This window comes from Gossypium hirsutum, chromosome A09 (assembly GCF_007990345.1).
Source record: "Gossypium hirsutum isolate 1008001.06 chromosome A09, Gossypium_hirsutum_v2.1, whole genome shotgun sequence".
Lineage (NCBI taxonomy): Eukaryota > Viridiplantae > Streptophyta > Magnoliopsida > Malvales > Malvaceae > Gossypium > Gossypium hirsutum.
The window spans coordinates 68,533,708-68,545,377 of record NC_053432.1 but is presented as its reverse complement, the minus strand read 5'-3'; the positions used below and the strand labels follow the sequence as shown (position 1 = coordinate 68,545,377).

General features: G+C 28.6%; 1 protein-coding gene across 2 annotated transcripts; it reads left to right on the top strand.

Annotated features, from left to right (window-relative positions):
* The first annotated feature begins 1,138 nt into the window (after positions 1 to 1,138).
* On the top strand, positions 1,139 to 3,317 carry LOC121206158 (pentatricopeptide repeat-containing protein At5g13770, chloroplastic). Of its 2 annotated transcripts, none has more exons than XM_041076530.1 (2): positions 1,139 to 1,599; positions 1,696 to 3,317. In XM_041076530.1, the coding sequence occupies exons 1-2, from the start codon at positions 1,385 to 1,387 to the stop codon at positions 3,053 to 3,055; spliced, it is 1,575 nt and encodes a 524-aa protein (XP_040932464.1). In that variant the 5' UTR covers positions 1,139 to 1,384; the 3' UTR covers positions 3,056 to 3,317. The 2 variants fall into 2 exon arrangements, with proteins under 2 accessions (XP_040932464.1, XP_040932465.1); XM_041076531.1 differs by having other exon boundaries at positions 1,487 to 1,599; positions 1,719 to 3,317.
* Positions 3,318 to 11,670: the final 8,353 nt, after the last annotated feature.

Here is an 11,670-nt window from a genome sequence, read left to right as displayed (position 1 = left end):
GAGTTACGCGAGAACGGCCCCTTTGCCTTCCCTTTTTGAAGCGTCCCCAAAGGCTAAGCCTTCTCAGCCGCAAGACCAAAAGGAAAAGGGATGAGATGCCCCTTTCGGTTCGAATCCAACGACGGCGAGGGTGGGGTTCCGACACCAGCCCGTCGAAGCGGTAAGGTATTTCTCCTCTCCCTTTTAACTTCTTTTTCTTTGTTGAACGAATGCAAAAAATATAAACAGAAAAATAAACAATAAACAATAAATGAAGAATAAAGTAAATAAGAAACAAGAACAGAGAAGAATCAATCGGAGTCAACCTTTTGATCTGTTTTTTCTTTTTTTCGATTCCAAAAACGTTGTCTCCTCCCTTTTTTACAGAGATATTGTTTTTGCTTTTATATCCCATTTACATTGTATTTTAGTTGTATTCTTTGCATTATCTGTTGTGTGCTCCGACTTTCTCTGCCATTTTGCAGGTGTTGATGAAGCTAGGCACGGTGGGTGGCGATGGGACAAGGCAGACGGCAGAGGGAGGGATGCGGCGCTAGGTTTGGCTAGGGTTTCGTTTTTCTGAAACCCTAGTTGGGTTTTTAGGGGGAATTAGGCTCGGGTTTTGGGTTAGGTTTTAGATGGGTTTGGTTTATTTTGTAATTGAGCTTGTAACGGGTAGTGGGCCACCGGGTAAATGGGCCTGCAACATATTGTATACTCAAACATTTATATGAATCTAATATGACAATAAATATATGTATTAATTTCTTTAAACGTATGCAATTAAATTAAAATTAAATTTTTATACACATTTATAAATCACAATTCAAATTTACTAATTCAAAATTCATATATTAAATTACCTATTAAATAAAAAATAATGTAAAATTTTAATTTGTTATCCCAAATTTACAATTTAAAATTGCTTTTTTTTCTATCAAACTCTACTTTTCTCTGCCTCTCTCTGAAAAGTTGGCACTGCCTGCAAACGAAACACGTGTCGAAAACCAGTCCTTTATTTTTCTAAAAAGAAAACCAATTTTTCATAAAATGATAAATTTATATTCCACTTGTCATGTTCCCATTGGGTAACAAAATACATGCGGACCATGGCAAAATCCACTTCCTTCAAAAGATGTTTTAGCTCCACAAGCTATACGTACTGTTTCCAACAGTTCCCATTAACCTTATCTCCCTCAAAAAAAAAAAAATCAAAAACGGACATGGCCATCTCCTCTTCTCCTGACTGGTCCGTAGCTTCAACTGATTCCTACACATCAAAACCCAGAAAATCTAAATCTGCTCTCTTTTCTCACCATACAAAACCCTTCACTTTGTCTCACTCCCCACCTCTAACATTCCATTGTTCCACATCAATTCCTCATGTAATTCCCCATCTGCTATCATGGAAGATGCATCATCATCATCATCAACCAGCAATGTGCCCATCACCAAGTTAGGCCTGAAATTTCATGATCCTGATGTTGATAATCTAAATGGGTTGTTGTGTGGGTTATTGCAAGATACTCCAAGTGAGGATGTTGCATATGATTTCTATGAGAAAGCAAAAGAAAACCCAAGGTTCATACCAGAGAAAAAAATGTTAAAGCTTCTCATCAGGTACTTTGTCCAATCCAAAAAATGGGGTTCAATTGTGTCTCTTTCACTTGATTTTAAACATTACAAGGTCTTCCCTGATGCTTATACTTGTTCTAGATTGATTAATACTTGTGTTAAAGCTAGAAAATTCATGGTTGCGGAGGCTTTGCTTGAAGCGTTTAAATCAGATAAGGAACTTTCTGTCATTGCGTTTAATTCTGCAATGGCGGGGTATAACAAGTTGCATATGTTTAGAAGCACAATTGCTGCATACGAAACAATGAAATCCAATGGAATTTCTCAGGATTCTGAATCTTATTGCCAGATAATGGAAGCTTATCACCGAATTGGTGATATGGACAAAGTTTCTTCATTATTTGATGAATTTGAAAGTAGCAAGTTAAAATTGACACCACTTGCACCTCGTGCATACAGTATCCTATGTGACTCGTTGGCGAAATCGGGTCGACCTTATGAAGCTCTTGAATATTTCAGAGACATGAAGAAGAAAGGGCTTTTCGTGAGTTCTTTGGTTTACTCTTCATTGATAATCTCGTTCGCGAGCATCCGCGATATAACCATAGTCGAAGAACTATTTGAAGAGGCGGAAGAGAGGAAGATGGTGAGGGATCCAGAAGTGTTTTTGAAGCTTGTTTTGATGTATATAGAAGAAGGGTTATTAGAGAAAACTTTGGATGTTGTGAGGGTCATGAATGATGCAAATGTAAAGGTTTCTGATTGTATTTTTTGTACAATTGTCAATGGATTCTCCAAAAGGAGAGGGTTTCAATCTGCTATTGTAGTTTATGAGCAGCTGATATTGCAGGGCTGCAAACCAGGGCAGGTAACGTATGCCTCGATCATAAACGCGTACTGTCGTATTGGTCTCAACTCGAAAGCCAAAATGATGTTTTCGGAGATGCAGCAGAAGGGGTTTGACAAATGTGTTGTGGCATACTCTAGCATGATAGCAATGTATGGGAAAGCAGGGATGATAAGAGATGCAATGAAGGTTTTAGCTCAAATGAAAGCAAAAGGGTGTCAACCAAATGTATGGATATACAATTCATTAATGGACATGCATGGGAGAGTGAAGAACTTGAGACAGGTGGAGAAGCTTTGGAAGGAGATGAAACGAAGGAAGCTGGCACCGGATAAAGTCAGCTACACGACCGTCATTAGCGCTTACAATCGGGTAAGGGAGTGCGAAATGTGTGTGAAATTCTACCAGGAGTTTAGATTGAACGGGGGATCGATCGATAAGGCAATGGCAGGCACCATGGTGGGAGTTTTCTCGAAAACAAGTCGGATCGATGAGTTGGTGAGGCTTCTGCAGGACATGAAAGCTGAAGGAACTGAGTTAGATGGAAGGCTATATCATTCAGCTATGAATGCCTTAAGGGATGCTGGATTGGAAAACCAAGTTAAATGGTTGCAAAAGAATTTTGATGCCATGCAACATGGTACACAATTGTAAGCTCCACACATATATGGCACTTCATGACCTCTCAAATTTTGAAATCCAGATCTAACTTGTATTCTTTCCAGCTTTAACATCAAAGGGTTTTCAATGAAAGAAAGTATGAATTCAAGCTAGATTTCATTAAGGAAACTCAGGAGAGGGTTCTTACCACTCTGAAATATTGTACGTTTATGACAGCTTGTGAAATTTTTAGAATTCATTTTCTGTAACACTCCTCCTACCTTGTATAACATGTTTAAGACTTGAGTATGCTTAATCCCTTCTTTAATACTAATATTTACAAGACTTAACTCACAAATTACCCAAACTATTTGCTCCTCTCAATGAATTAAAATGAAACTAATTATTTTATCAATAAATATTTGATGTAGTGTTAAAAGTATATTGTATTCAAGTTGGAATCGTATTACACTTGCGAACAAAATGCGAAAAGAAAACTAGAAGTTATTACGAAGCAATCCCACCATTGAAATCTCCTCTTACTCAAGGTATGTTGTTAATCTCTATATCATATGAACCCAACACTGAAATTTCCTCATACTCTAATTTTATCATCTTATATTAATATAGGGATAAATATCAATTTTATAAAATAATTTTGGTGTAATGTAAATTTACTATATGAATTTTGATTTGGTGTAATTATATATATGAAACATGAATTGTGGTTCATATGTATATATAAAATTTTGATTTTGGTTCAATTATATACATTTAAATAAACAAATACATACATTTATTTTCATATTAAATTAATATAATTGTTCGAATATATATTATATTAAAGTAAAATGGTATTAATTCAATAATGTTGTTAATGATTTGTGATAATTAAATTAAATTAAAATTCCGTGTATGAAATCACATAAAGTTAAAATTCATGAATGACATTGTACATTAAATTTATGTATAATTTTAATATTTATCCAAAAAAATACTTAACTAGTGTTTATTTAAAATTTATTTTTGATTTGTCGATTGAGTCCTAGCTCAATTGGCATCTCTATTGTTGCCGGTATAGGAGGACGTGAGTAAGCTATGGGTAGTTCTAGGCATTGTATCAAAAAGAGCAGATATGATAAGAATATATAATGAGATTAATGTTAAAAAAATTATTATTGATTTATTTGATTAGAGTGTAAGAATTTTTTATTTGATTGAAGAATTGTAAAATTATTTAAAAGAATATTTTACTAAATTGTACCCTTAGAATTTACATCTTTTCTTTTATTCTTTACATTGAAGTATAAAGGATTTTTTGTAATTGATAAATGAATGCATATCTCTAGTAAATTAATTTTATATTTTTTTTCTCACATACATAAACTAAAATTGTGAAGAGTAATAAACAAATAAGGCTTCTCTTTTTATCAAAGTAAAAAAAAATTACTAAAACAGGTTTTTTGTTAGGTCTTAAGGGCAATTATGATCAAAGTAATAAAAAAATTGTATTTGTTATAAAAGTAACATTTCAATCAGAATGTAATATAATAGATAACATGTTATTTTTTATAATAATAATAAATATATAGTTATAATGTTATTTGAGAATTTTTGATTAATTAGTTTTTATTTTTATTTTGTCTTCATTTAAGTGAAGTGAATCAAAAGTTATTAAAAAGAGAATAAAATTGTCAAAAAAAATTGACATTATGAAGAAAATGTAAAATTAATTAAGGAAGAGGTAGTACTGAGATTTCTTGAAACTATTTGCAATGTATGATCTTCTTAATCCAAATTGAGGAATGTTACTTTGGAATTTTACATTATTCCTTAGAATGTGAGGTAAACCAAACACTAATGTTAACCTCTAATCTAGCTTCCTTGTTCGTAGAAGAAGTCCATTCAAAATTGTCTTTTATTTCTAGGCATAACTTGTATCTATGCACTTCATATTCGCTTAGAGTTTGCTCCCAGAAATATAGCTCACCTCAATTCCACGAATCTCTTATCCATTCTTATTCGATCATGACGAGAGACAAAGCAAAATAAAAAAAACTCTCATTAGATTCAAGGATATAAAAGTATATTTGCAAAAGTTTAAACTCTCAAAAGATGCAATAAGAAAATTGATCAAATATTTTCAACTCAACCCACTAAATGCGTACAAAGAGAAGATTTGTGATGAATTTCCTAACTGTGCATCAAAGTAGTGATGAATTAAGAGTTGTTTTTTACAAATTTTTTAAGTTTTGATTTAAATTATTTTATTTAAATACGAGAGTAGATTTATTCATGAGTGGGTAGCCCATCCCATCCAATAGGCCCAATTAGATTCGAAATGATTTTGAACAAGATTTTTGATATCTTGATTCAATTTTGTTCAACCCAAATTCAATCTATATACATAAATAGTTTTAAATTTAAATTTAATTACAAAATATAAAGAACATATTTTTAAATATTTTATTAATTTTTAATAGCAAAACAAAACGAGTAGTCGGTTTGGCTCGGCTCAAAAATGTGACCTGAGTTTAAAAATTTTTTGGAACCAAACCTTAGTTTTTTGGCCTAGCTTATGGGTAACTCTATTGTGGAGAATATTTTTTATGCAAAATCTATTTTTACTCATAACTTATCCTCACCCTTAACTTGAAGGAATGATGCTTCAACACACTTAAACACATATTTTCTTAAATGTTACAATAATAATAGTGTCAATTGAACTAAAATTTAACAATTTCAATTGAGATGAAGTTATGCTAATGAATAATTTTAAAGTATGAGTTATTTTTTTAGATTTCAAGAAATATATAATTTTATAAAGAATATAATAGAAAACTTTAAATTATTTGCCTTACTTTTTTAGAAAAAATAATGTGGTGTTTTAGTTTTTTTTAGCTAAATTGATGTTTAATTAATTCTTTATATTTAGGTTTTAACTTGGCCTAATAAATTTTTTTTTTTTGAAATTGAGTTTTGAGCAGTTCAATTTCAGAATTAATTGGGTCTGGATGAGATTGATTTATATAAAATTTGCCTGTCTAAATAATTACCAAAATATTTTAATATCTAATATTAGTTTCAAATATATGATGATAAAATTCATATCATTATTTTCTCTAGCATCATTATAATTATAAAATGATTAATGATATCATTAAAAATATATTAAAATTTAAAAAATATTTTTTGTATTTTTATTAAAATATAAAAAAATTAAATTACGACATAATGATTTGTTCTATTTTGATAAAAAAATATAAAAATTAAAAATTATAACATATTATATCCCATCGAGTAGGCAAAATCAAGTTTAATTTTAATTTTTTGGGTGAGTTCAAGACAAGAAAATTCATATTTAATTCAAAGTCGAAACAGAGATTAAATTAGAGGCATGTCGAGTCGAGTACAAAACGAGTAAACAATGTTAGAATTTTAAATAATATCTAATATAAAATTAGAATTGTAAATCAGGATATATTATGTCAAATCATCAAGAATAAAACTGAATGAAGAAGCATACCTGAATCCATGAATTCCTTGAAGTTTTACTGAATTTTGGGGATTTGATCTTCCAAATTAGCACACAAGAAATTCAAAGAATATTTGTTCTCTCTTTCCTAATCATGGGATATTAGAAAATATATCTTGTGTATGATTTGGTAACCATAACCCTAATATTTATAACATTGGCATATTAGTTCTAATCAAATTCTAATTAGCCTATTATTTAAAAATTAAAACCTAATAAAATTTTAACCAAATTAGATCACTTTTAATTTGGGCTAACCTATCATTATAGTAAGTAATAACATGTAATTACCCTTATTATATATGTGATGTCTATGTTGTAGGCCAATTTTGGGCTTATTTACATTACATAAGCCCATTTACAACCTTTAACCCAAAACAAAATAAAACCTAAACTACCAGCCCAAATTAAACAAACCCTAACCCACTAACATCAACCCAAAACATTAACAAAAAAAAAAAGAACCCTAGCCGCCCTAACCCTATGGCCACCTGCCCTCTGACGCCTCTGCCACCACCCACCGCCACCTGCTCCACCACCACTTGCACCTGCAAATGAAGAAAAGACATAAACAATAAAAAAAATTATGTAAATGGTTATATAAGCCTTTTCATATTTTGTATTTTGCTCTCTAGACAAAAAAATATATATATAGAACAAAAAGAAAGAGATTCACATACCACAATCGCAGCAAGAAACACAAGAAACCGAATCAAAGGTTGATTTACTTTCTTTTCATTTTTTCTTTCTTTTTCGAAATTATTTATACATCTAACCTCTTTTTTTATTAAAAAAATAGCATATACATTTAGTCAAAAAAAAGGGAAAAAAAAAGGGTTTTACCTTTTCCGGCCACCGTGGACGGTAGCCAGCGGTGGCGGACTGGCGGCGGCGACGGTGGCCCTCCTATCCAGAGCAGAGGCCTAGTTCAGAGAGAATTCTCTCTTCTCTCTCTTATTTTTTTCCCTCAAGCTCACAAATGAATTTTTTTCTCAAAAACTTAATTTTTATAGCCCCAAAATGACGTCGTTTTGGGGGCTGCCTTTTAACCCCAAAACGACGTCGTTTTGATGAGACCCGGTCCGACCCGACCCACACCGGCTTAGGATCCGCGAGTTTTTTACGGAAGGGCTAATTACACTTTTAGCCCTTCCGCTTTTTTATAGCTTCATAATTCAATTTTTCGTATTTTTAATTTTGCCCAAAAATTTTGTTTTGTTCCAATTTGGTCCTTAATGCTGCTGCGCGTTTTGGTTGGAGGGGTTTATTTTGTTTTTAGTCCCTCCACTATTTGTACACGTTAAAATTGGTCCTTCTCTTCTTTATTTATTTTTAAATTGCCCCCAAACTTCCATTTTAGTTTCGATTTAGTCCTTTTTCACCTCAATTTGTCTAATACTGTTATTTTTATTTTTATTTTTTTAATGTATGATTATTACTAATTATTATTATTGCTAGTATTGTTATTATTATTAATCTTAGTGTATGTTTTATTATATATGTATGTATATATATTTTTATATACAGCATTATTTTAATTACTTTATTCTAATATTATATTATTATTATTATTATATTTAGTTATATATATATGTATATTTATTTTAAATGTCTCGTTTTTTTTACTATTATATACATATGTATTTATTATTATATTTATTATTATATTATTTACTTTCACTATTATTTTTATTTTTTATCATTATTATACATATATGCGTATAGATATTTTTAAGTACTTATTATAAATATATTATTTTACTCATTTCTTCATTATTTTTTATTTTAATACTCTTATATTAGGTATTTTTTTTAAAATATTATATTTTTCATATATTATGTATTTTTTATATATTATATTATTCGTATATTTTATTATATTATGTTTTTTAAATAATTATATTATGTATATATTTGTAAATATCATACTATTCATATATTTTTATGTTATTTCATATATATATATTTATATTATTAGTTATATATATTTTTTATACTATTTCATGTATGTATTTTTTTATATTATCCTTATTATTGTTATTAATATTAGTATATGTTTTATTATATATGTATATATCTTTAATATATATATAGGTACATGTTTATGTGACATTATTAATAGGTGTTTTCAACATTATTATTATGTATGTATATATTATGTAAATATTTTAACATTATGCATTTTTAAATATTATGTATATATATACCTTTTTAGTATTGTATTTTTATATATATCATGTATATATTTAGAATACTATATTATATTTTTTCTTACATATTATCTTATATATATTTTTTAATAACTCTATATTATGAATGTATTTTCAACATTATACTATGTATATACTTTGTAATACTATTATCATGTTTATATTTAAAATATATATACGTATGTATATAGGTAACATTATTAGTGTTTTTAATATTACGTTTCCATCACTTTACTTATTATTATATGATTATATATTTTCGTCTGTATTTCTTGTTTAATACTATTGTTATCATGTTTAATATCACATACATTGTTATTGTTTTTAATATTATTGTCATATTTATTGTTTGCTTCGAGGTATTTATAACTCTTTTATTTTTGGTTTCCCGCCCATTTTATATCATTTTGCTGCTCACTACTTTAAATATTTTTATTCATGTTTTTTTATTAAATAAGGCAATGAACCGATTTAATATTAAATCATCGATTTCATCGCTATGTTGGATGAAATTCGTCGGCTCGTGTTAAAAACGGGACACCCTTCTAAAAAAACGAAAACTAAAATTCTCATTTTTCAATCGGATCACGATTAAATGTCAAATTGAATTTGTATTTTTGAAAATCAAGACAACATGTGTTTAATAAAGATACCAATTTTGGGCGTCGCGAGAGTGCTAATACCTTCCTCGCACGTAACCGACTCTCGAACCCAACTTTACTTTGGTTTTTGACGTAGACCTAAATTCGGCCTTCATTTTGTTTAAGAATAAATTTTCTTTTCTGAAAAGATGATTTATTACGTGTCCGATCACACCTAGAAAAAGATCGGTGGCGACTCCCTCTTTTAAAAAAAAACCGAAATTCTATTTTCAAATTTTTTAATCGCCTCAATTAGCGACCGAAAGCAAAATTTTTACGTCGCTACAGTCCATATTTTCCAACAATCTCCCACTTGGACCACATATATATACTAATTACCCTATAATTACATATAATTATATAACCTTATGAGCTCAAAATTTTACTATCATATCCAAAAGGTATTCCGAACAATCTCGTCCATTAATTATGTTAACATAGAACCAAGACGACTTTCGTTACATATATCGTAACTAAATCCATCCATGATCACGTATATTAACACAACCAAATGACATAGATATCAAATATCGATGTGTAGCATGGAAATTACATGCAATATGATCTAAACATGTCTATTTTCAACTGGTCCTCCTTAGTGAGATCAAACCTTACCAAAATTAGAGTGTGAATAAACCAAATAAACTTTATTTCTGCAGAAAATAAACTTAATATCTTTAAACTGAAATAACTAAAAATGTGTCTATAACATAAAAACATTTAAAAGTACAAACTCCCACTAAAACCAAATATCTTTAAATGATATTACACCCATATGAGCAATGTGCTCATGAAAAACATTGGGTGTAGTCCCTTAGTAAGCAGATCCGCAATCATGGAGTTTATCCTAATATGCTTTGTCGAAACCATTTTTTTTAAATCGAGTTTTAGGAAAATAGGAATCGACTTTAAAAAACGAAAACAGGAGTCGCCACCAATCTTTTTTAGGTGTGATTGAATCATCTTTAAAACATTTTGTTTTAAAATCATTAGTTTTGGTCTACGAAATAAAAAGAATGGGTTCGGGAGTCGGTTACGTACGAGGAAGGATTAGCACCCCCGTAACGCCCAAAAATTGGTACCTAATTAATTATCAAATGTCTTTAAGGTCGGAAATAAAAAAATTTAAGATGCAATCCTCTTTTAATATTTTTTATTTTTGAAAATTAGGGTTCACTTATATCAAATAAATCAAAATATTACATCCAATAAGTTAGGACACAATATTTTTAAGATATTTGACACTAAGTTAGCCTTTTTGGAAATCCTTATCTCGAAACGACAAAACACCACATCCAGTAAGTTAGGACACAACACTTTGAAATTTCAAGACAGTTGCTCGTATTTTGAAAATTTTAAAAACTTAGAAGGGTACTTGACTATTCGAACTCAACGAGAAAAATTGCAACCCAATAAGTTAGGGCACTACTTTTCTCAAAGCTTCCAAACACCAAGCATTGCCTTTTTATTTTGAAAACTTTAGAATCTTGTTTTTTTAATTAATGCATGAGGAATCACATTATCATTATGGAATAGAATATTGCAATAATAAGTGAATAAAACATGCATTTAAACGATACAATGGCAATAATACAAAGATCATATACTAGATACATGCATGTTTAAAATTACATGACATCATATATACAAAGATATACATAGCATATATTGAAGATGAATAAGCAAAACATACAAACATACACAGTAATTATTAAGAAATGATGCATGATACACAATAAAAAATAGTAATATAATATCAATGTACATGTTCATAAAATATAACATCAAATAATAATTATAAAATGACATTTAATACATAAATGATATATACATTATAAAAATATATAAAAGAATTAGTATATATAAAAATATAAAATAAAGTGAGTAATTGTTAACGAAATATACTTATAATACAAATAAAAATATGATATTTAATGATAATTTTAAAATAGTATTTAATATACAATATATAATATATAATAACAAAAAAATTTTACAAAAGAATAATAATTATATATAAAATAAAAATATATTGGTTTTAAAAAAAATAATATATAAAATAAAAAGTATGTAAAAGAATTTATAAAAGAATTATATAATATAAAAAATATCAGTTTAAAATGAAATAACACATAATATATAAATAAATTATTAATAATGAAATATGTATATAATATGAGTTAAAATATAATTTAATAATAATAATTTTAAAATTTTAAAATTATAAATAATATAATGAATAATATAAAACATAAATAATATAATAGATAATATACGATATAC

Excerpts from the sequence above, each read along its gene's own strand:
- LOC121206158 (XM_041076530.1), top strand. The coding sequence starts at position 1,385 with ATGGAAGATGCATCATCATCATCATCAACCAGCAATGTGCCCATCACC. Across the intron at positions 1,600-1,695 it reads ATGTTAAAGCTTCTCATCAG|ATTGATTAATACTTGTGTTA; the intron begins GTACTTTGTCCA and ends TACTTGTTCTAG.